Source organism: Arachis stenosperma, chromosome 4 (assembly GCF_014773155.1).
Source record: "Arachis stenosperma cultivar V10309 chromosome 4, arast.V10309.gnm1.PFL2, whole genome shotgun sequence".
NCBI lineage: Eukaryota > Viridiplantae > Streptophyta > Magnoliopsida > Fabales > Fabaceae > Arachis > Arachis stenosperma.
This window is the reverse complement of record NC_080380.1, coordinates 142,856,198-142,883,410: the sequence shown is the minus strand read 5'-3', so window position 1 is coordinate 142,883,410 and position 27,213 is coordinate 142,856,198. Positions and strand designations below refer to the sequence as shown.

Below are 27,213 nucleotides of genomic sequence, written 5' to 3'. Positions count from 1 at the left end.
TTTTTTATTTACATCATATTCTTCTCATCTTTTTCTTTTTCCTCTTTTCTGCCTTTGCTTTCTTACTTCTTGGTTTCTCATTACAAGCTTTCTTACTTCTTTTCTTCAACAATTTCATAAATACTATTTAATAAGTTTTTGTAAAACATAGTTGGCCAGTTTTAAAAAGTCTATTTATATTATAGTACTTATTGGACTCCATACTTAAAATGTTTTAGTTTATGTACTTTTAGAGACATGATTTTTTTTAATTTACTAAACAGAAATAAAAAATTAAAATAAGATTGTGCATTTTAGGATGATAATATTTTTTTAAAAATAATTTTACCAAACAAGATCTCAATTGAAATATTTTTATCTGTTTCTTTATTTAGATGATCTTCCAAGAACACTGTAAAAATGGATTCGATAAACATGTACTAAGCAAAGGAACATCAAGAATAGAGAATCCAAATACTTGTAGAAAAAAATTAGACACTTACCTGTATATTACTTCCTCTGCTCCATTTTTTTTTAATAATTACAAATTTATAGTTGCATTTATTTAATTTGCATGTATTACATTCTCCATTTAATTTTCACAAACTAACAATGCCTCCAAGTTGGCACCGTCCTACTTCAAACCAAGGAGCAAATCCCAAAGGCAACAACTCACTGAAAAGTTAGTCTCCAACTACTAGAAGCAAATCCCAAAGGCAACTAATCACTAGTTTAGTGTCTAACTACTCTTGTGAAAAATTATATGCTTATAGTTATATGGTTGTGATTGGAATAATCAAATTATGAAGTGATCTGATCTGATTTGAACGGATTTATAAGTTAAATTTGTTGTATGGAATGGTTATATAAAATCAGATTTGAATTGTCTTTTTGAAATTTAAAATTCATACTATATTATCTTTAAAATGATTAAATTAGAAATTCAACTAATTGTTCTTACCAAATCCCATCATTGGATTTCAATAACAAAGGAATCAAATGAGTGTAATCTAATAAATAGCTTTTTATTCGTAAAATATCTAGACACAAGATTTCATTTCCAACCAAATCAAATATCTTTTTTTTTTGTTTTTTAAAGAATATTCTAAACACACCCTATATACTTCTAGATTTTAAAAACTTTCTTTTTTATATCTTAGATCATATAATATAATATAGTAATAAAAAATATTTAATAACAAAAAAATTAACAAAAAATAGACAGAACTTATCTTATTTGACTTTAATTAATTATTGCGACAATTAATGAAAGTTAAATAAAGTAAGTTGGGACTGTTTTTTTTTTTTTGTCTCTGAAGTATTATTACCTTATACTAGGTTAGTATTGTCTCTCATTTAAACTACATTTAAGAGCATCATATATATGCATTAATGGTAAATAATTTTACACCACAAGCTAATTAATTGAAATTTAGAAAGCTGACAAATCAATGACTATTCCCTCAATGTGATTATTGATGGTTTTTTTTTTCATCGGATGTGTTGATGTAAACTACTTTTTATAATTTTACATTAGTTTCAATGTATATAGAAATTAGATTAAATTTTAGTTTTAATATGTAATTAGTTTTTTAGTATAAGAATACCTAGCTAAATATTTCTCACTATATTATTTTTTGTCTATTTTATGTGGTAAAATATTTATTTATTTTTGTAAAATAAAATATAGCTTATTATATATGTTAGTTCCTATTTTTGTGAAGAGTAAATATATATGAATATTTTGTTTAAGATGTATATAGCTGCTCAGCCCATAATTTTCTCGTTATTAATCCCTTAAATGTCTTATTTGAGTTTGTGATTTCGTATTCAACTTTTGTCCACCTTCTGTGATGTCTTACAAGAACAATTTCTAATTTTACTGTCTTGCTTTGCAAATTACATTTTAAGCATTTTATTCAAAGTGTTTTTAACAATTATCCTTAAACTTAAAATTTGTCGAAAAATACATTTTTTTTTGTATGGCTAGACAACTAAATATATGCAAAGAATATGTATAGATTAATTTAATTTAAACTCGTATTGATTTAATCATATATAATCTACTAAATAACTTCAGATATACACATTTTACAATTTAAAAAGGTTAATTATTTTCTAAACTTTTGTTTAAAAAATTTGTCAATTAGCCTAGTGCTCATAATTACAATTAAGTTGAATGTTAGCCATAACAATTAGGTATATATTTTCTATTTTTGTTTTCTTTTTTTTGTGATTGTTTAAATTTAGTTTAGCACTGCTCGTCTATGGTAGTGGTGGCTGTCACCGCCGAAGAAATCTTTTTGCTGTGGCCCTAAAAGGACACGTAGAACTCACAAACCCATCAACAAGGTGTAAGTAAGTGTTCAGCTCGTGACACGTGGCAACATTTGTGCTACCGAGGTACGGAGAATCCCTGCTACATAAGCGCAACTCCTTTCCAACCTCAGCGTACACCCATTGCGCCTTCTCCACCCTCTTCTGTATCCAGCTCGGCAATCCTGCCACGTGGATACCTCCTTTTGCCATATCATCATCAAACACAAAACCCGGAACCTTAGTGATAACATCTTCGGAATTTACTATCCGCAAAACTTTTGTCCCTTGCTTCTCTAACTGCCGTCGGAACCTCCGGTCGCCAACTCGAGGCCCACCAAAAGAAATGACCGTCACCATGGGCAGTTTGGGGAAGGAGGTATTAATATCATATGCTGCCAGCGTAGCTAATGCCGCCCCTAGACTGTGGCCAGTGATGGTCAAACTTAAGGGTTCTCCAGCATAAGCCTGGAAAATCCTGACAATCTCCTGTTTGACCATCTGCTGCAGACTGAGGGCAGAAGGGTTGTCGGGGATGGAGGAAGAGTAGAGGCTCAAGAAACCACTTTCCACCATGGCCCCACTACCATGACACCCCATAGTTTCTCCGTCCATGGGATTGCATGGTAGGTTGGTGAGGGTGGCACGCAAATTCTCGAGCCATTCCAAACATGTGGTTGTTCCTCTAAAAGCAATAACAACGTCACGCCGACCAAGTCTTTTGATCTCTTCTTTGTTGTCACAAACTGCGACATAACCAACGTAGCTTGATTGTGTTGCCACCCAACTCGGTGCTTTGTCGACCCAGTTCGGTAACTGAATGCCGGAAGTTGCACGGAGGTATTTGGTTACCTTGTACCCTGTGTTTGGTAAACCGCAACGCTCAAAAAGTGTTGTCTTTGGGAATCTACAGTTGGCATAGTTTGGAGAAGAAGGATCAAACTCAAAGGATTTGTATGCAGCTTCAACGAAGTGACCGTACCGTAGGATTTCAGCACGTAGGTTATCATCTAACGGGTCTAACAAACCCTCCCAATTGGTCATTCCTTGGTACTCCTTCCATCTCTTACCAAGTTTATTTTGATAAGTTCCAATGCCAAATGAAGATGTTGATGGTGTTGATTCAAATGATGATGAAGATAAACTATTGTGGTCTTCTAAATTGATCATTTTCTCTAAGTGTAATGTGGCTTGTTGATGAGTGTTTTCATTGGAAAGGCTTAAGTTGTTGTAAGTGGTTGGTTTAGTAGATGATGATGGATTATTATGGGTAGTTATGTAATTTACACAACGGGGTTTGAGAGTGTAGGATGAAGGAAGTGTTGTTGGAGATGGTGTTGGTATTATATTTCTAAGACTCATTGTTTTGTTGTGGGAATATTATGGAGCATGATAGAGGATTGGGAAACACATAAAAGAGTATGAGAATGAGAAGCTAAGAGAGAATGTTCTAAATTATTACACGTTTGCTGAGTATGTAGTGCATGCAATATAGGTGTTTAAGTAAGGGGGTTTTATAAGTGGCCAAAAAGGAAGGGGGAAAAAAGTGCATTATTTTGTAGGGATGGGTATTGATGTAGTAGTGGACCTTTATTTGTGGATGAGAAGTAATGATAGAGGCCAATGGCATTGAGATTCCAAGTTAGATATTCAAGTTTCCGATTTTGATCATTAAAGAGAAGGGATATTTCTAGTATTATTGTATGTTGCTTTTGTATTTTTCTTTTTTCTTTTTTATATACTTTTTAAATTAAAAAATTATATATATAAAAAAGGAAACAAAAAGAGGTATAAATTTATATTAATTTCTTATCAAAATTTTCTATACTTTAAAAATAGATTTAGCAATAGTTTTCCTAAACGTTTTAGTTTTAAAATTGTTGAAGCTAAATATTTATGAATAGTGTAATAAATTTACAAAAAAAAAAAGAAAAGAGGTTATTACAATACTTTTCAATTATGTGATTATTTGACAAAAAAATTTACTTGTCTTTTAAAATTCAGTCTTTGATCAGTTTTTTTAAAGATTTATTATTATTTAATTAATTTTAAATATTCACTTTTACATATTAATTGTTCAAAAAATTAAAAAATATTTATTTTTTATTTTTTTAAAATATTAAATAAAGAATAATATTTAAAGGATACTTATTAGTTGTAGTGTTATTTGACCATAATATATATAAAAAGTTTGGTTTTTGCTAACGAGTGTCCAAAAAATGCAAACCATTTTAATATATAAAAAAGGCAAGATTCTAAAATGTTGTTTAATGTATTTTATCTTTAAAAACTTAAAAATTTCACTTACTTATTAATTAATTAATGCCTATTCACTTTAATATTAACAAAGAGTACGCTTGATTAAAACAAAATCTCGTTAGGTAAAATAAGGAGAAGAATAATATTAATATCGAATCAAATTGTGCCTAAGCTTGGTTCTCCAAATATATAGTGTTGGAGTTGGTTGTAGTGTGGTGCGAGATCAAAAGAAATAAACGTCAAAATTTTCAGCCACCAATAACGTAGCACTTGATGAGTGTCGTTATCAATTATATATCCAAAGACTTTTCCTTACAAAGATATATAAGCCCACTGTCATGGAAGAAAATACATACAATATGAATCACACCCAACAGATTCGCGTAAAACACAGTCAATTGACTCTTAATTCTTACACGGTCATAAGTGTCGGTGATTATTTTCTACTATTATACTATACTTTTTCTTTTAAAGATCTTATCATTAAGGGTTTGTTTGGTTGGAAGGAAAGAAATAGAAAGGAAGAAAATAGAAAGGAAAGAAGAGAAAGGAAAGAAATTGAGTGGAATTTTATTTTCTTTGGATATGTTTGGATGAAAGGAAAATGAGAAGGAAGGAAATAGTATATAATGTTATGAAAAGACAATTTTATCCTTAGATATTTTAAAATATATTAAAAATTAAAGGGTAATATTGGAATATTGATACAAAATATATTTTCCTTCCATTTTCCATCCATTATTGGAGGGAAAAAATTTTCAATGGGTCCCACCCATTTTTTTACACTATTCATTTTTTCCCTTTAACTTTTCCATTCAACCAAACAAAGGAAAATAGTTATTTTCCTTCCAATTTCTTTCCTTCCTATTTCCTTCCTCCCATTTTCCTCTCAAACAAACACACCCTAAAAGATAGTTCTGACTTTATTTTAACAGAACATTTTCTTTTATATTTTTTTAATAAATATCTTTTGAACGTTTAACACTATTTATTTAAATTATTTTCACAAAAATTTTTTACATACAAGTCATTATTCCATATAAGTTCATACATTTTTTTAACCTAATTCACCTCACGCGTCATTATCTAACCAACTTTTCAATTAACGTGTGAATATATAACTGTCTTTTTCGTAAGAATTTTATTTCTGTTTTCGAATTTTTTCAACGTTTTCGATTTACGTTCTCTTCCATCTCTGAGTGTTTCTTTTCATTCCTTCTTTATGTTTTGAAATCAAGCTCTAAAATCAGTTTTGAATAGTTATCTCGTTGTTGAAGATAATGAATAATTCAAGTTCAAATTATCAATTAAACCAGAACGAAGTTGATTATTATTTTGAATCCAATTAAGTGGTTGAGGTGTGGTTCGATTTTAGTTAATGTTTCGTTAGCAGTTTATGATTCTATAGGTGAATAATATTGTTTTTGTTTGTGAAAATTATTGTTCATTGTTGATGGTTTGAATTAAATGTAATGTAAGTGTTTTGCATCAAAAGAAAATATTTTTCTGTATTTGCAACAAATTTCAGTGTAACACGAAGATATTTAAGTGTATTGTTTAAGAATTTTCTGTGTATGTGTGCTGATAAGTTTTATATAATCTAAAACTCTTTTTCTCCCCCCAATCTTCTCATCTTCTGCTGCTTCTTCTTCTTCTTTTTCATCATCATCATTATCATCTTCTTTTTTTTCTTATTCATCTTTTTTTTCTTATTTTATCTTCTCAAGTTTCTCTTTGTTTTACTCTCTTAATAAGAATAAAAACAAAAAAATCAAATAAAGAAGAAGAAAAAACACATAATACTACAAAATTACTTAGAAGATGATGAACTTACATTCATTTAACTAAAAAAAAGAAAGAAATAAGGGAAAAAAGAAGAAGAAAAAAATGTAGAATTAGAGGAAATATTTTTCTGTATTTGCAGCAAATTTCGATGTAACACGAATATAAGTGTATTGTTTAAGAATTTTCAGTATTTTTGTACTGATAAGTTCTGCATAATTTAAAACTCTTCATCTTCTTCCTCTTCATCTTCTTCCTCCTCATCTTCTGTTGTTTCTTCTTCTTCTTTTTTCATAAGAAACATTTTTCTGTATTTTTTCTCTTCGATTGCAATTGATAGGATTTGAACTCGAGACTTTTGAGGTGAGGAGGGGGAGATATGTCATGTAACCTAAGGCTTATTGGCGAGAAGTGTGTGTTTACACGCAATTTAGATTGAGAATTATTTTTGTTGGTTTTGGGCCAACTTATATGAACTTGTATACCAAAAAAACTTGTATGTGTAACAACTCTCGGTACTTCCTATAATGAAAATGTCAATGATATTTTCTCATAAAATTATATATTTAGCCACAAAAAAATAACAATTCAAAAAAAATAATGATATTTTAGATAAAGATAACAATTTTATAACATGTTAAAATTAAATTCTACAATTCAATATTTAATGATAAAAAAAATATTTTCATATAAAAACGATTATTACACTATTATTTGGAGTTTCTACTATTTTTTTTAGCAAATATATATATATATATATATATATATATATATATATTTATTTATTGTTTTTGGGTTAGTGTTTTTTGGGCTTTTAGGCTTTAACAAGAACCACAAAAAAGGGATGAAGAAGTGAACAGAGTACATTTTCAGTTTGCAGGAACTAGAAGAAAATTGGAGTTGATGAAGGGCTTTGATGCTAGACATTTGGGAACTTCTATAGTATTCATATAATGTTCTGGAATCAACTTAGAGCTTATATTATAGTTTTGACTGAAGGCCCTTTAATTATTGGAAGTAGTTGTCATCATTTAATTTAGACTCTCTTAATATTTAGTTTAGAGTTGTTATATTGTAGTTATAATGACTTATTTATATGTAATATATTATTAAACCTTGTTAATGAAGATGCATATATATTTTATGATTTTAAAATAGAATTTCACAATTATTTAGTTAATACTTCTATAAATCTTACAAACTGTTATAATTAACACCACTGCTGCAAGGATCAATCTATTGCGAATTTTGTTGTTGATATATATTAGCTGAGGATTTTTAGTGTGAAAACATTTTAACTAATTTTTTAATTAATTTTTTTATTAAAGATAGGGAGACTCGAATCTGCGACCTTTTAAGTAAATATACGGAGAGACTATACCATTTGAGCTATAACCCATCATTTTTTTAATTAATTCTTAACCATGAAATTTTTTGTGAATTCATATTTGAATCATATTTTAACCTACGAATTTTACTACGGATTACTTATTATTTGTGAAATTCGCTGCAAAAATTACTTGGCGATTTTTTTGGTTGTAAATTTTGTTATTTATAAATTTTGTTGAAAAGATTATCTACCACTTTTGCTGCTGATTTGTTGACACATGTACCTGCAAAAAAGATTGCAACTAAATTTCCTATAAATTTTGACAAAATTACCTAATCTTTCATGGAATTAGCTGCGAAAATAAAAAATTTGCAGCAAATCCATGAGCTTGTGCGCTGTGAATTTGAAGTCTCAGCAAAAACCGGAAATAAAATTATCTATGAAATTGGTAAATTCGCAGAAAAATGGTAAATGATGATTTGATGTCTTTTAGTAGTGATATAAGCCAAATGTTTGACGAACATAAAAGCCAAATGCAGCTTTATGGGCCTCAAATATTCAAACTTAAAAGGAAGACAATATTTGAATTTTGGACGCATTTTTGTGGTCCTCAAAAGTGGGTTTGATCTCAATCTTTCTTCCCACACTAAATACTACAACAATTTAATGATATTCGGGTTACCATTGTCCCTGAATTGTTCATGTTCAATTTATTAATGTGTTCCTTAATTCGTTTATCAACCAAAATCCGAAACGTTAGATGCCGAAGTTACAATGGAATTCAATAAGTGTGATGTGAACTACTTATGAAACTTTGCATTCATGTATAGATACACAAGTAGAAATTAAAAGAATAACTGTTAAAATCGATAAAAAATAAATAATTGTCCAAACTAATAAAAGAATAAAATAATATTTTAATTCTAACGATTGAACTCTAAATTAATTTTAATTTTGTTTTAATAATTAAAATATTTTATTTTTTCTAATATTGTGTCTTTTATATTAATATCTTTTATTTTTTATTCTTTTGCCAATTTTATTCTCACTATAACTATTATTATTTATTTCATTCAGAGCAATTACGATAGTTATTCTTACCTAAAAAATGATAATAAAAGATGGGCATTTAAAAATAAAAATAAAATAATTTCAATCGAAAGATTAAAATAAAATAAAATATTTAAAATAAAAATAATATGTTTTTAACCATAAGTCCTTAAATAATGAATTAGAATGGAATAATAAGGTTATGATTATTGTAAGGGTTTTGTTAGATAGACAATAACTTTTATAAACAATGTAAACAGTAGGTTTTAGAATTGACCCAATAAAGTAAAAAAATACTCTATCCGCAAATTACCTCCTAAACCTTAACATTAGAACAATCATCTGCACACCTAGTGAATTGAACATTCAACAATTGTTAACTGCGCATGAGTAAATCGAATAAAAAAAATAATCATCCAATTAAAAACAATGAACATAATCATTTGCATATCTATTAAATTGAACATCTAATATATCCATTATTCACATTGTTTAGTATTTTAATTATCTACTTATACTTTTTCTTGTGGCAAATATAAAAGAGAATGATATAGTATGGGTCAGATGGAAAGTTAGTTAGCTGATATGTCAATATTATTTAGTTTCCCTCTAAGTACAGTTAAAGTTAAAGGATCTTGAATAAATTTTATCTTTTTTTTCTTTTCAACTTATGTAGAGTAGTTTCATACAATAAATTTCTCTCAAACTCTAACATGGTAATCAAGCTACTGTTTCCTCTCTTGTGAACATAGTATCAGAATTTAATTTCATAATCCAGGATAACTCTAATTTCTTTAAAAAAATCCATTTGTTAGACAATAAAAAATTTAAACAACTCAAATAATAGACTAATTTTGTAGCTCACTAAAAATTAAAAATAAAAATCATCTCAATTCAAGTTAAAAAAAAAACTTTTTAACTCTATCATAAAAAATTTTAACCATTTCTTTCCTTTTAATCCAAACCCTATTTTCATTGCCGTCATCTCTCGCCATCGCCATCGCCATCGTCAACCTCAAGTGCTTAAGGGCTGTATTAAGAACGAACATCACATTTGCTAGAACACACCTACGTTAAGAACAAACATTTCATTCATATGAAAAATAAACCTCTCATTTAAATTAAGAATAAATATTTCATTTGCATGAAAAAAAACATCCACATGCATATCCATGTACTAATTATAGAATAATTGTGCATAATTGAAAAAGTATAGAACCTTAAAAGATTACAGAATCCTCTTGATAATTGCCATAATAAAAGAGCAGGGCAATTTTCACAATTTTGACAAAAAAAAATAGAAGAAAAGAAATTGTATAGATATAAAATAAGTTATAATAAATTGGTTAGATATTTTGATTGGTTGAAAAAATTTTTTTGTTATTTTATATAAACTTCTTTTATCTGTTCATCTTATTCTATAATTTATTAAAGATAAAAAAATTCTTTGCATAGTTGTACCATTGTAAGATAAATTTATCAATTTGTTGAATGACAAGAGTTTAATGGAAATTATTTTTGTAGGGTTTTAGACTTTTATTAAACACTTCTGTTAGAAAATAAATAATCACAAAAAACTTATTAGTTTAAGCTTGCTAGCTTCATGTTGTTATTAAAAAGGTTAATATGTTATCCTATATCCTACATTTCCTATCAGTACTCGAAAGAAATTATACAATCACTTGAGAAAAAATTATAATCCATAAAAGAATGGCCGCATATAATTATGTTAAGGATAAGCTAAATAAAATGTATGATCAATTGCGGGGATAGCTCAGTTGGGAGAGCGTCAGACTGAAGATCTGAAGGTCGCGTGTTCGATCCACGCTCACCGCATTTTTGGAAACAAAAGCCAATAATCACATGGAGCGGTACTACTGGTGGAAGTGATGAAAGATTATATTTAATAAAATTATAAGTGATATGTGTATGAATAGTTTGTATTAATTTGTGTGTAGGCAATATTTGTATGTCTTGTTTGGTGACATTTTGAGGCGTATTTAGGGTGATTGATAAAAATTATGATCTGTAAATTGTATTTAGTTTTTTTTTTTACAGCAATTTCAAAAGAAATTGATTACGTCAAATACTTATTCTCCTATTTCGATCGAGACATGTGCGAACAATCTAAATATCATAAAGATGCGAATCTATTGTGCTTTTTTAAGTAATAGACACTAGAGAACAAATTTATAGCTTTTTAATTTTAAACGATTATTTTATCTCTAGTATTTGTTTTTGGTGTATACCAAAACGATGTTAGATATTTATGTATTATCTTCTATTAGTTTAATTTTTTTGAAAAAATAATTTTATAGTATGATATCAAAATTTTTATGACCTAATTAATGATTTGGAATTCGATTTTTATTGATCTCAAAAAAAAATTTAATATAAAATAAATAAATAAAATTTGTACAAAAATTTATACAAACAAAAAAACTCCTACATGAGAAAATTTATTAAAATTATATTCATTCATGTATATATAGAGATGTCAATAGAATAGGACGAAGGTAAAAAATATTGTTATAAAACCACTTTTCTTATAATCTTAAGTGAATAGGAAAAAAAAACATGACACATTATTTAAAATATATTAATTAAGAAATTTTATGAATAATTTGATTACCAGTAATGGTTCTTCCAACATGAACTAGAAAATCAAAACAAGCGTGAGAAAATTTTAGTTAAATAAAAACACCATTCATTCTTGTCATAGCTTATTGTTTAGGTGTTTTTTTACTAGTAAAAAAAAAGAGAGAAAAACTATAAGTATCGCATCCAAAAGCTATCTAATATAACCAATTAAATCCAAACAGGCATAACAGATGAGAACTAAAACGATTATGCTATATGTATAGACCAAAATCAGTCATTAAAATCAGTTATTAATATAAAATATATATTAAAATATAAATACACGTTAAAAATAAATTAAATTACATATATATATTTATATATAAATATATTGGTGATTGATTTTAGTAGCTAATTTTAATGTACCATAACATTTTTGGAACTAAAATTGCTTAGACAGCTTGGTACTTGTCTCCTACGCAACGATCACCATAAAGGATATCGATACATCTACACATATATTTTCCCTCTAAAATTGTTCAACAAAACTTTGAATGCTTGACTTCTTGACTTTGAACTAGGTTCATTGTATATATAACTTCCATATATATATGTTACTACATACAGGCCTCTTGGTAGGGAGCAAGGACTATAGTTTATAAATTAAGTGATGCATGCATGGCATGCATTGAAAAGCAAATCCATGTTTTTATTCAAATATAATACTGAACTATTACAAATAATAATGTGAACACTTTGGTCAAAGCTCAAATTAAATTAAACTCAATTATATATGGTCTTGCTTATTATAACTCCACCGTCCGTTCAACTTTCTTTAAAAACAATAATAATCACGTTTTTGCGGCAGAAAGCTAAGATCAGAAAGCTCACCGTCCATGCATGCATGCTCTCTAGTCTCGACTTTGTCATAATCGAATAGGATATATAAAGTGTGATGTATATCTATATACATGTTAGGTATGTTATGATTTTGTGAATGACATGTAATGAAACTTGAAGGTAATTAAAGTTTTGAGAGAAAAGTTAATTAAATAACGTGTTTAGCATTTATTTTGTGATATCAAGCTCTCAAATATTGTTTGTGTCAATTTGGGAAGCATACTTTCGGCCTTCAGCTATAGTGCGTGCGTGCCTAGCTAGAGTGGCGGTTGGCTTACCTAAAGAATTATTTTCTACAGAAAAATACTAGACAATCAACAGAATTTATTATTTTTTATTATTATTTTTAATCATTAATCAATTTTTTTAATTTAATAATCCAACCATCTATTTTTAGTATATATTTTTAAATGTTGATAGCTAACTGATGACTAAAAATAATAAACTATACTGATTCTCTAGTATTATTCTTTCTTATGTATAACTGTGGCTATTCACATTAACATTTTTTTATGTGAAGATAATGAGTTAAAATTAAAATGGTTAGATTATTTGACTTATTATAACTCTTACATCTTTTAAAAATAAAATTTTTAGGTAGTTTATATATGATATGTATTTTTTATTTTTGTCATGATACTATTTCTTCTAAAGAAGAAATTACATAAATATTATATTTTTAACACCCTTTTAAATACAATTTTTTTTAGTTTACCTAAATTTTTGCATAGATTTTCTTTTATTTTTTATTTGTTTTATGCTAATTTTCTTTAAGAATAAATGATTGAATTCTAAATTTTTCGGTAATAGAAATTCTAATGATATCATGTTCTGATATTACTTCTCTTAAAAATTTAGATTAATAACAAAAAAATATATAAATAGCTATATCTCTAACAATTCTATCACTCCTTTTGTTTGGACCTTATTTAAATATATTGGTGAAAAAAAATTCTAATATAATGTGATGAAATTATTTAGCTAGCCCAAAACTTTAAGTTATTTTATATACACTAATGATTATATACCTTACATATATATAAACACAATTTTTTTGACTGATTGAAAAGTACTCGACTGACAAAAATAAAATAAGAAAAACACAAAAAAATGAAACTCTACTCAATCTCATAAAGAAAAAAAAAAAAGAAAAAAAACTTTGCCTAACAAATAACTAAAACTAAAACTACATATGCATATATATGGCCTATAGTATAGTACAAACTGTTTCAAGATTTTTGTGATTGTAGTAATGTACTTTGACCAATTATAAATTCTCATGCATGTACGGATACTTTTTACGCTTGCCACCATCTCTAATTAAGAATGACTCAAAATGTTTAATTAGTGAAAGAGTTCTTTCACATTTGTAGGTTTCTACCTGTTCCGCTAAAATGAAATCAAAGAAAAAATATTGTCAAATTTGAAGGTACTCTCACACACCTGAAGAGTTCAAAAGTTGAAGTTGATGAAGGAGTATGATGGATGAGAATTGAGATTTTAATAATGACTATCCATTTAGACAAAATTATGTATTAATTTCGATATATCATGTTTAAAAATCAAATTGACAGCTATTTACAATGTTTTAAAAAAATATATTATTATTCTTAAAATTAGAACAAAATAATTTGTAAAAAAAGAGTAAACACATTTTTTTTCAAAAAAAAAATGGAATAATAAAACTATTGATATATATAAACTTCAAAGGTGATTAGATGCAATTTTAATAGAGCCTTTTCCCCATTGAAATACTATTTTTCATATTCTGCTATAATAAATGAATAAAGAAATAAATCATTCTCCCCTTTTGAAATTTTTTTTTTGTTTCCAAATAAATCATTCTTTTTGTTTTTGTCAGAAAATAAATCATTCTAATAAGAGTTACAAATTTGTGCGATAAGCCTGATCATCTTGGGCCAGACGTTTTCTTTTAAAAGAAATAACCTGCCAATTATCGTTCTCTAACTCCATCTTGGGCCTTATGGATCTCTCACTTGGGCTTAGAGGGATTCCACACAAAAAAATAAAAGGGATCTCAAACTTGGGCTTAGAGGGACTCCGCACAAAAAAATAAAAAACGCCGTCTGTGGGGATCGAACCCACGACCACGTGGTTAAAAGCCACGCGCTCTACCGCTGAGCTAAGACGGCTTTGTTGACAACAGATTGTGTAACTATTAATTTAATAAATGAAAATATTTTCCAAAGAAGACATCTGCTAGCTCATGAAGACAATCAATTTTTTCTTGACAAAATATTACCTTTTGCCCCAAATATTTGGAGTGATTATTTGTTATATATGATTATTTCATCTTATTTGGATCCCAAACATTTTGAAATTGACACACAAAGTTAAATGTTACATGTAGTAAACTCTGACGATACTATACTACCGCAAATAAATTTGGAATTAAAAGAGATTTAAAGCATAATAACATTAAAAACAGAAAAATAAAAGAAAATTGAGTAAAAAAATATTGAAGATATTATAGTATTCTCTTTCCCTTTATATCATGATCAAGTTTCTATGTTTAGATAAAATCAGGCTATTCTTTACTAAATAACAGAAAAATTAGAGTCTAAAAAGATATGATATCCTTCATTAATAATTTTATGGGATTATGTGAGCATAACATTAAGTCACTCTTAAAACGTTTAAAATATAAATAGGATAAAAAGAATCATAACAGATTACTTTAATATTCACCTCCAACATTTGAAACAAAAATAATATTTTAGTTTCACCCATTTTTCTTTTACAATTTTAATAATTCGCATCTTAAAAAGCAGGTATATATTCAAGATCCCTGTAAAATTTGCAATGATAAATTTTTTATATATCAATTAATGCGTATATTTTAAGTTATTTACATTTATCTGATACATACTATTCTATACGGATTTATGAATTTAGTCAAACTTTAAATCCAGTTTATTTTACCTCATTCCATTATTCTTCACAGCTAAACTTTCATTTTAGTTTATTTTCTTTTCTTTTTTTTAGGTCATGGCAGTGAGGCGGATATTTGATGTTGTTATGAAGAACTGAACCCCTTAATTTATATATAAAAGAGTATACGGCGTCTGAAAAATTATATAACCAATAATAAGCAACCAAAATATAAACTCGATCATCACCAGACTAAAATACATCTGATAAGCACTGAACAATATTGTCGATAATATGATTTAAGTAGACAATAATTTATCACGGTAGGGCTAGCTACAGGGACAAAAATAATCCGTCTAAACAATTTAAATTTATTTTATTTAACATTTATTTATTATAAAATATACTAGAGGTTTAATTACTCTATTAGTCTCTATAGTTTTTTTTAATTGAATCCCTATATTTTTTTTATTTGAGTTCTTGCACTAATTTTTTTTAATTTGGTCCCTATACAGTTAAGCTAATTACTACCAAAACGGATTTAATTGAAAAAAAATTTGGTACAAAAACCCAATTTAAAAGAAAAAAAATATAAAAACGTAATTAAAAATTTCGTGAAAGTATAAGAAACAACAGAATAATTAAACTTATATTAAATAAAATTAAAAATAATAAATTTTTATAATTTTTAACTAATATTTTTTAATTACCAAATATTTTCAAACTCATAAGGGGTGTGTACACTTAAAAGACAATGCAACTTAGTAATTAATTAGTATTTAAAATGATTACATTTTGCAACACCAAACGTATATCTTGCTAAATATTTTCTTCATGGAAGAATGTTTGGGGCGGCTACCTTTATTATTGGTAGCTTGATCATCGGCGGCCGATGGCCGAATTGGGAGCGGTGAAGGAGTATGGTCGTGGCGGCGCGAATGCAACGGACATGGACTATGATGATGAAGAGAACAACTTGATGATGAGCTACTTGATCTCGTCTCACTAATAGGTTCATTTTCAAGAGCTTGTTGCCCAATTTGTGGAAATTGTTGATCAAGGAGGTTATTATTATACCAAGGGTAATATGAATTTGGGTGGAATAATAATCCATTGTTATAAGTCCCATAATAACGAAATGGGTCTTGAAAATGATGATTAATTTGATTATTATCTTTTGGAAGACCATAATTTATCCAATGAATTGTAGCATGGTTGCTGCCACCCCTCATAATCTTAGCCAGAATTATTTGTGGGTTTGTTTTGCCTTTCACATATATGAATCCAGCCGATGGAATTATCTCGTAAGCTAAGCCTAGCAAAACAGGGAGGAAAATATATAAAATGAGACCAGCAATGAAAAATGTGTTTAAAATGAGAAAAAAAGGATAGTTATTTAATTACTTGATTAGTAAATTAAATTTCGTGTTTAATTTGGATATTTTAAAAGTATGAAATGATTTTATTTTATTTTTCAAATCTCTATTTAATTGCTTCGTATTATTTGAAGAGAAAGTTTAGGGGCCAGCAACTTTTGTGTTTTGTGACCAGCACTTAACCATAAAAAAAAAAGTGAGTGATCTCCCACCATTGGATATAATCTCACACCATTAAAAACATCATTGATGGCCAATTGATGGTTACAAAACACAAAAATTGTTGGCTCCCTAGCACTCCTCTTATTTGAATTGAACCTCAAGTTCAAATTTTGAAAAGTTTGACATGAATTGATTTAATTTTAAAGGTTAAGTAACAATCATATCAAGATATCAATCATTCTATTTTTAAATAATCAATCTATGCGCAATACAATGCATTTCAAATATACACCTCAAATTAATTTTAAAATCAATTCAAATCTTATAATTATTGAAGAAAAGTGATAAAAAAAAAGATAAATGTAAAAAAGAAGGAAGAAAAGTGACAAAAATTTAGACATTAATGTGGTCTAAAATTATTAACATTCTGAATATGCTATAATTTGTATTTTGGTAGCTCAATCATGTATTCATGTACATCATATATTATAGAAGTGAAACATAAATATAAAACTCTTAGTGTTTTGCAATAACAATTGCATTATTTGATGAGAAAGATTTTACCCTGAGCTTGAAAGCTGGTCAAAACTTTAGTCAAGGATTTCTGCCACCCTGGTGAAGTATCGATTTTAAGTATACATTCCTTTCAAGATTAAAAAAAAAAAGAGATCACAGATCAAACAAAATTAGAATTAATCTAACTAAATGAATAGTTGAAAGAGATATAATGTTTGCTTAAAAAAATTGTTGAAGTTAGAATGAAAACCATATATGTATCTTTGTCGGCCATCTTTAGATTTCGGGTGATAGGTTTAGAGTTCCCTTAACTTCTACCTGAAATTAAAAGAAGACGGAAAATAAAATAAAAAATTACCAAACATTGTAAACAAGGTATCTATTACTATTAAGACTCATGAACAAATTAAATTGGGACTCTTAGGGTGTGTTTGGTTATTTTTTTTTCTGTTTTTGTTTTTAGTGTTTTCCATTTTTAAAATTGTGAAGAACAAAAAAAGGTAAAAACAAAAAATCAAATTTTATTATTTTTATTTTTTTAACAAAAAAATAAAAAATAAAACGGAAATAAAACTTATTCTTGAAATTATGAGAAAAATAACTAAATAATACAGACATTCAAAAGAATTGATAATTATTAATAATACTTACAGCATTTGATTAATACTAACATAATGGGAAATTAAATAGTTTTCAACAAAGTTTACAAAGTTGAAAATTCTAAAATATATATATATATTATTCAGCAAATGAAAATTTGAAAGTTTATACTTTTGATTTTGCTCTTTCAATTAAAAATTAAGTATGCATATAAACCAGCCCAATAAAATCTCTAGAGCTAGCAAGGAAAATAAAATATGTTCTCTATTTGTAGCCAAGTAGGATTGTGTACTAGGTAAAATATTAAAAAATTATAGTCATACTTAATAATGACATCATGAGAACATCAAATGATCGAAAATTCAGAAAACATGCATACATACATATAAACGAACAAATTATATATGACAAAAATTGAATAAGAGACTTTGTACCGAACAATAATGTCTTTCCTTAAACTAAATTTTTGAGATACTAAAATGTTGTAACTTAGTCATCAAAATAATAAATATTACAGCTTTGGAGAAAACATGAAAAGATGCATTACTCCACGTTTGCCTCATTTATCATGAGACAAATTAGAAGGTAAATAGTAAAATCAATTGCACATGTAGGTAAAATAATGTAAATTGAAATGACCACAAAAGCAATTGATTTAAACATGAATTGCATGGAATTTCCCTTTCCTCAACTCATATAGTAGCTCAAACATAATACTATATCACATTCACTTCAAATTAGGCCTTTTCACGTTTTACTTATTGACAAAATGCATCTCATGCGAAAACCCAACACACCCAAATACCATTGTCTAGTGAAGAGATATATGAAGAATAATAATGGGTCCAATTTTTCTTGAGTATTAATTTAGCCAATCATATCACTATTAATCTTTTTTTCTTTTGGACCCAATTTTGTTGTCTTTGTCTAGCTAGGGGGTTGGTGGGACCAAAGTTCTTGAGTGATTTGGCCAATCATACAACTTTGTTCCTTTCTAATGGGACCCATTTGTTTTATTTGTGTTATTATTAGGTCTTCGTTTTCTTTCTTTATCTTTTTCAATTTTTGGCCCTTACAAGAGCCATGGAAATTTAAACCATCAAATGTCTATCATAGCAAAAAGAGTAGTATATTATATATTATCATTTCACATGAAAAGCCGCCAAAAAATTTTATCATGTAATGCATGAGACCTACCTAATAATAAACAGTGCCATTCATAACAAGTTATGAAGATGGATCGTCGTGGTTAAAATTAAAAAAAAATAATAAAGTAGAGATGTATTTCTACATGCACGTGCACTAAGACTTACTAACTCTATGTATAGCATTATGATAATGTGTGGTTTATAATAAACTCATCCATCATAAAATTATCTCTAAGAGAGAAATTAGGGTTAGTGTTACCTGCTTGAATTTGCAATATCAAAATACGAAACTATGTCGAGTTTCTTTGTCACAGGGAAGCGTCTCCAAGTTCTAGGGATTTTGATTCTCAAATTAGGTCTAATATATGTAATTAAAAATGGATTGGGTGATTATGCGATGGAGAGTGAATCCTACCCTTATAGTAGTTCATAGAATCTTTCTAATATTATAGGAAATTTTAATTTTTTTTTTTTTTGTGTAAATTAGAAGAGAATCTCGTCTTTAATTTGAGGAAGATCCTTTTACCGTGATTCCTTCCAAATTTATCTCAAAAGTTGATGAATTGCTTGCAATAATAAACCAAAAATAATTCAATTTATATATTTATCAGAAAGTCTTATAAATATAAGTATCTTATTATATTACTATATAAAATATTTTTCTATTGTCAATATCAGTTCATATAAACTTGTAAATTCAGGCTAGTCGAAAATGTTTGGTAACAAAAAAAATTAACAAAAAAACAGTCATAACTTAATTTATTTAATATTTATTAATTGTTACGATAATTAATAAATATTAAATAAAATAAATTCTGACTTTTTTTTGTCCTTCTAACATTACCGCACACACTAACTAGGGTTTTGGCCCAATTAAAAATGTTGAGTCCAATTTTCGTAGTCAATGATGATATTTGGTGTAAGAACACCACTTTATAATATAATAATACTTCGCTTGTACAATCGAAATATTGAATTATATATAATAATAATAATAATAATAATAATAATAATAATAATAATAAGTTCTTGATTCTATGTCAACCTAGCAAATGTCAACAGCTCAATAACTTGAGTTGTGTAGTAATTAAGAGTGGCCACTCATTACGAATCTTATGCTAATTTCGTTAAGTCACAACCTTAGAAAATTTTACTATTGCTAGTATTATCTATAAAAGAAAATGTTCTATGGACTGAGTAGGACTAAACGATCACAAAAAGAAAAGGAGTTTCCTCATGATTACTCACGCTCTATGAAGTAATTAATTACCACGTCATACAATAAAGGAACAGTGATAGCTAGAAAGGAATTCAAAGATAGAAAGAACAAGAAGATGCCAAGACTTAATCAACTTATATGCATCATTTTTGTGCAAAATTGCCTAACATTTGTATATGTGTTCGAACCTTAATATATAGAGTATCAAAGACTCAAAACTTTGTTTGTTCAAAGAAAATTTACTTAGAGCGTTTTAAGTTGTTGATGAAAAGTAAGTAATAATATTGGTATTAGTTATTTAAATATGTAGTCAATCATTACCTTATGAATATATACGTAGTAATATAGTATAAGAAGTAACATAATATAATAAGCATATATTTCACTTACATAAGAAACTTATATGAATACATATTTGAGCGTGCAACAATGTTGACAATTACAGCCTCCATAGAAGATTGATAGAGATAAGGACTAATTACAATTCTTGATTTCTAAGTAATCTCACTAATCCTGTTGATATATCCTTCAAATATGTTTGTGATATAAAAAATTAAATATTATTTAAAAATTATTAATTTATTTTAATATATTTTAATTTTGTTTATTTAATTATTATATTAGACTTTATCTTTGAGGATTTAGGATATTCTTTGTTTTAACTTAATACGAAATTATAAATACCTCTTTAGTTATTGTAATCGCAGTATTCAATAATTAAAGATTAGAAAATCCTAACAAATAAAAAAACATTAAAGAGTTGAGCCATAAAAGTTCGAAATTCTGATGGCGATATATTTATACAAAACTTCTACTCCGAGCATACGTAATGGAGCTGTAGACAGTCAAGTCGAATCTAAGCCACGAAATAATTTGATCTATGGACAGCATTTTTTTATCCCTTCTTTTTTTCTATCTTTCTATCTAAAGTAAAATTTTGAATATTATAACACTTTTTTCAAAATTTTACCAAACATAGATATCTGTTTAATGTAAAAAAGGAAATTACTTCAAAAAAACTAATACTTTTAAAATAAAAGACAAAAATTTTTATTTATTCGATTGGGTTATGTCATATAAATTTAATTTTACTGTATAATTTCATAATGAAATCATGATGTGAAAAAGTGAGGTTGAGTGAATATCTCTTATTGAATCGAAAAATTGAGTAAAAGGTTGAAGAATCATTTTGATTTAATTCCCAAACTATAGGGTGAATAAGTTAGGTTGAGGGGTCTCTTTTTTGTTGTGTTAAAAAATTAAATAAAAAATAAAATAATTTTTTTTATTCAATTTTAATCTATTTATTTTATTTCAATTTTAATATATTTTTTATTTAATTTAAATTCTTATATTCTTGTTAATTTTTATTTCTTTTATCACCTATTTTATAATGAGTTCTTATCTCTATCAAAGATATATGTTGAACATTGTTGAATGATAAATCTTAATTATGTGATACATTGGATAATTCACGTATATATGCATAGCCTTTTTTTTATTTTTTTTAATCCATATAAGCTTACTTTAACATATAGTTCTAGCTAGGTCGTTGATGCCTAATAATTTATACTTTGAGTCATTACATTGAAATGATACCAAAGTTGATAGTTGAATTTATTCCTGGCTCAGATATAAGAAACTACTTTTCCATATTGACCTATGTGATAGGTTTTTGACTATTTAAGATCAAAATTGGAGACCGACTAATCCATCAATTTGTTAACAAATTTGAGTGAAATCAAAACTATAGCTATCATTTGTAACTGTACTTAAATGTTCAACAACTTTTTGACTCCAATTTTTTTCATGAATGCAATGTATGTGATCATCATGTGCATTGACTTACCATTACTTACATGTATTGCAGAAGCTACAATTCCATTCATATGTACCGTTATTTTGACTTGATTATTAAAATTGACCCATTCTTTGATTTGTTTTAGACACTCCATTGATGATTGCTAATGGTTCATGCGCACTCCCTTGGAAAACGGATGATTCGATAAGCACAAAAGTGAAAGAAAAGTATATATTTGTGTATGTTCACATCAAATTATTTTTTCAATAAATTTAAATTAATAAAAAAAACACATGAATATTTATATTTACTCTAATACCTTCTTCCAAGTAAAGAGTCTTTTTTAAATTTATTTAAATATTTTGCATAAATTTTTTTTGTCTTATGCTAATTTATTTTGTTCAATAAAAATTAAATTTTAGATTTTTGGTTATAAAAATTATGATATTATGTCATAAAATTACTTTTTTTCAAAAACTTTAAACTAATAGAAAAAATATATAAATAGTTATATCTAATAATGTGTATAGTTATTTATTTATAAATTTAGATGAATTTTTTTACACTCTTAGTTCTCATTGGTTGTCTAAGAACTAGTAATTTTTTACATTCAAATAACATAACCCATCAAAGAAATTAAAAATTATATTCTTTCCACTTGATAAAAAATTTTTACTTTGAAAACTTGATACATTCATAATTCAATGAATCTTGATATATTCTATACCACAAAATCAAATGAGAGACTTATTGAATGTTGGGAAATGGGAATTATCCTAAACACCAACTGGGTCAGAAAGTTTCTGACCTAGTACCAAATTGAAAGGCATATCCAATGGCAACACAAAAATATTGTCCCTCTTCTTGGACATGATTGGGACGTACTAGTCACTAGATGATGGTGGCCAAGCCAATAGCATGAGATGATGAAAAAAGAAGAGAAATTAAAAGATATTGACATTATTGAAAATATCATGACGATACAAGTATCCGATCCATCACAAAAGTGTTAGGCCTAGGAAGTATCTGAATAGAAGAATGGCGAATGTTGTAAAATTTTAAGGTAATGTTTTTCTTTGGGCGGGGCATTGCATTTCCATATAGATAAGAGTTGTTTTCTTAGCAAAAGGATTATCCACAAAGTGTTTTCCTTACACGGTTAAATAATCTTAGCTTCTATGTATATATTGGAAGTAGCTTTCGTTAGAAACTTAATTGATGTGGACACTGCGGAACCTCGATGGTGGAAATTAAAGCACTCATGAATGAACTCTCTTTTATTTAGATCTATCAAAAAATGAACCAATTGGGGCCATGTAAATAATGGGGCCTCTCTCGTTACCCATTTCTAGTTCAATTACAACTCAGGTTTTGTGATCCCTATTTCATTTATTGCCTATACTTGCTTTTTCTTTTTTCAGCCAATTTATTTGAGAAACACAACTCTGATATTTCTTGCGGTGGAAAAAATAACTTTGACAAATATCTTTTTTATTCCATTATTAAAATCCCAGAAGCATATGTAGCCATGCATTTTTTATATATGTATTTATATATATAGTTTTAACTTCAAATTATTCATTCTTGTCTTTCTTTATACTATGATATTTTATCATGAGATATTTAAATTTGATATTTAATTAGTTTTTTTTATCAGTTGCATAAAAAAATTCAATTGTACACCCTAAGTCGTTCACTTAGCATTTTTTCTTTTTTTGCAATATCTCGTTAGACATCTTTTCGATATTAGTGGACAAAGTAATTAAGATATATTCATTATCATCATATATATACAAAATTTATATTAATATCCTAAAATTATGTGAGAAAATTAAACTATACAATCTAATAAAACAATAATGCATTATCCTTCTATGGTACCTACCTATAGAGAGTCTTGTGCAATCAAAACTTTCAAGAGTTTGGTAGATAAACAGTGCAAAAGACAAAAGTGTATATATCTAATCAAGAATCATGATTCATGAAGACATCATTGAATCATGTATTCCAAAAGAATGAAGGTAATCTTATGAATAATTCAGTTTTAATTTCTTTTTTTTTTTTTTTTCGAGACTTTAACGAGTCATCGCCGCTGAAGGAACCTCTTTGCGGTGGATCTAAAGGGACACGTGGAGCTCACAAAGCCATCAACAAGGTGAAGGTATGTGTGTAAATCATGACACGTGGCAACGTTAACACCCCTTAAGTACGGAGAATCTCTACTACTAAGTCTTAGTTCTTCTCCAACTTCAGAGTACACCCATGGTGCCTCCTCTGCTCTTTTTTGTATCCAGCTTGGCAACCCTGCCACATGGAACCCACCATTATTTGCCACGTCACCACCTGAATTTTTCACGTCATCGAAAACAAACCCAGGAACTTTAGTTATAACATCGTCACAGTTCACTATTCTCAGTACTTTTGTTCCTTGTTTGTCAAGGGATGTTCGAAAACTCCGATTTCCAACGCGAGGGCCGCCGAATGAGATAACCGTCGTCGAACATAGTTTGGGAAATGCAACTCTCGCATCGTAAGCTGCAAGCGTTGCAAGAGCGGCTCCTAAACTGTGTCCAGTGATGGTCAAACTCAGCGGTTCTCCTTCGTAAATTTGGAGAATCCTTCCAATCTCTTCTCTAACCATCTCTTGCAAGCTCATGAGCGATGAGTTAACGCTGCTTGTGTAGAGGCTCAAGAACCCACTTTCCACCATTGGTCCATTATTTCCATTGTTGTTAGCCACATTTTGTTGATGTTTTTCTTTGATCATGTTGCATGGTAAAAGCGTTAGATTGGCGCGCAAATTCTCGAGCCATTCCAAGCACGTTGTTGTTCCTCTAAAAGCAATAACAACGTCTCTTCTTCCAAGCCTTTTGATCTCTTCTTTGTTGTCGCAAACAGCAACATAACCAACGTAGCTCGATTGTGTTCCGAACCAACTCGGTGCTTTGTCGATCCAATTCGGTAACTGAATACCCGAAGTTGCACGGAGGTGTTTGGTCACCTTGTAACCAGTGTTGGGTAAACCGCAACGTTCGAAAAGTGTGGTCTTTGGGAACCTGCAATTGGCATAGTTTGGAGAAGAAGGATCGAGGTCGAAGGATTTGTATGCAGCTTCAACGAAGTGACCGTACCGTAGGATTTCAGCACGTAGGTTATCATCTAACGGGTCTAATAAACCGTCCCAGTTTCTTATTCCTTGGTATTCCTTCCATCTCTTACCAACTTTCTCATAAGTTGATGATGATGATAATGGTGGTGCTGGCAAGTTCATCATTCTCTCCATCTTCCTGAGAGTTTCATCATGTGATGAGTATGAATGTTTCTTGGTTGCTGTCTGTTGAATGAGGGTTATGCACATTGGTCTTGTTGTTTTTGTGGCGGTTGTGAGAGAACCGTGGTGGTGGTGGTGATGTAGCATTGGAGAAGTGTGGTTGTTTAAGGGTGTGATTGTTGTGAAGAGTGTCATTATGTGAAAGAAGAGATTGAGAGTAGAGGAGAATAATATTGAAGGGACTTGGAACGAAAGTTGGTTTGTGGAGTAGAAGAAGGTAAGTGGGAAATATATATATAGGTGTTGGGGGAATGGGGAAAGGTACACTCATATGATTGTTCCTTTTTTGAGTGATTGGGTGTGGCTAGTGTAAGTACACATTTATATCACAGAAAAATACTACTCTATCTCCAGACATTTAAGATATTTGTTACATAAATGTAAAATATGATTTTATATTTGAGAAGGTCTATAAAGACTGAGGTCTAATATTTTTATTAAAATTTTATCAGTATTTAATTAATAAAAAAATAGAATAATCTCATATTATTAAATATAATTTTATATTATTAAAAATATTATTAATAATAATTAATTAATGACTACAAATTATAAAATTTGTTGGTCTTTTGACACTTCTTTTTATATTTAATAACATTATTTTTTAAAAAAAATTTAGTTGTCAATAATTTTTATTTGTATTAGTCAATAATTTTAATTAGGATATGCATTCTACTAATATATTTAGACTTTTTTTTTAATATTAGCTTATAAAAATACGTTAATAATTAAGTACTAATAGAAAAATAAATTATATTAGTCATGTAGTACTGTTAATATATTTTATATAAAAAATAATTATTTTTTAAATTTATTATTTAAAAAATTATTTAAATACATAAATTTTATGTAAAATTCTCTTATAAAATCCACAAAGATATTTGGTCAAATATTTACAAACAACAAATGAAAATAAAGAACAAATAGAGTGAGAAATGAGGTCAGTATTCTACAATTCATAATTGATTAAAAGAAAAGGGGGAAATGATACTAGCTATTTTTAATAATTTATAACCATATTAAAAGGAATCTCACAATCTCTCTTCACATTTTCTTATCTTGGTTTTTTTGGGTGCCCAAGAATACCTTAAATAGATTATTATATAGTAAAGTTGTCGATAAAGTGGATGTCAGCAAAAAGTGCTTAGTTTTGGTATAAAAAATCATATTCAAAAGAAGCTAGGAAATTAAAGACTATGAGTGTGTATGTGATGGTATGTGTGGAAATTTCTTCACCTTTAATTGTTTTTTTTTTAATTATTATTATTATTATATCTAGGAAACTTGATAGATCCTCATACGTAACCTGGCCTGTCCATATGTGTCTTGACACCTTCGCAAAACCTCCAGCTTTTTTGCGATGTGAAAATTAATGGCCAATAAATGGCTCATACTCTCTACTTGGCTCGGCTAAGAACCAAGAGAGATATAAGAAAAACAGGAAAATTTAAAATGAACGAGTGACCCCATCAAGTTGTTAACGATAGAACTTAGAAGTAGATTTTATCAATTAAAATATTTTTATTACAGACAAGATAAGATTTTTTTTATCACACCATAATGTGTTAGAAATATAATTAGTTATATATTTTTTGTTATTTTAATTTTTTTAATAAAATTATAATATAATATCAAAATTTTTATAACTTAATTAAAAATTTAAAATTCAATCATTAATAATCCAAAAAAATTAAAAAAATTCAGTATAAAAAATGGACATGAAAAAATTTACACAAATACAAAAAGTGGTTATTGCGTAAAAAAGCGTATTAGAAGAAAATGGTTTTATAACGGACATGTTATTCGATTTTTATTTCAAAACCTTAGCTTATAGTAGTGCAAATAATACTAATAATAACAACTTGTATAAGGACCTTATGTTAGATGTTTAGATGAATCGTATTAGAGTGCACAGCAAAGTCTTGAAGAATCAGAAGAGAAGAATACAGAAATAGATTATGTAGAATCAGGT

General features: G+C 27.9%; 2 protein-coding genes and 2 non-coding genes across 4 annotated transcripts; 1 reads left to right on the top strand and 3 right to left on the bottom strand.

Annotated features, from left to right (window-relative positions):
* Positions 1-2,262: 2,262 nt before the first annotated feature.
* On the bottom strand, positions 2,263-3,657 carry LOC130975770 (phospholipase A(1) DAD1, chloroplastic-like). The gene has a single exon (XM_057900509.1). The coding sequence runs from the start codon at positions 3,655-3,657 to the stop codon at positions 2,263-2,265; it is 1,395 nt and encodes a 464-aa protein (XP_057756492.1).
* Positions 3,658-10,479: 6,822 nt separating this feature from the next.
* Positions 10,480-10,552, top strand: TRNAF-GAA (transfer RNA phenylalanine (anticodon GAA)). The gene has a single exon. It is a non-coding gene; the product is annotated as a tRNA-Phe (tRNA).
* Positions 10,553-14,277: 3,725 nt separating this feature from the next.
* TRNAK-UUU (transfer RNA lysine (anticodon UUU)) lies at positions 14,278-14,349 on the bottom strand. Its single transcript has one exon. It is a non-coding gene; the product is annotated as a tRNA-Lys (tRNA).
* A 9,644-nt stretch (positions 14,350-23,993) lies between these two features.
* LOC130975769 (phospholipase A(1) DAD1, chloroplastic-like) lies at positions 23,994-25,376 on the bottom strand. The gene has a single exon (XM_057900508.1). The coding sequence runs from the start codon at positions 25,374-25,376 to the stop codon at positions 23,994-23,996; it is 1,383 nt and encodes a 460-aa protein (XP_057756491.1).
* Between the last annotated feature and the right edge of the window lie 1,837 nt (positions 25,377-27,213).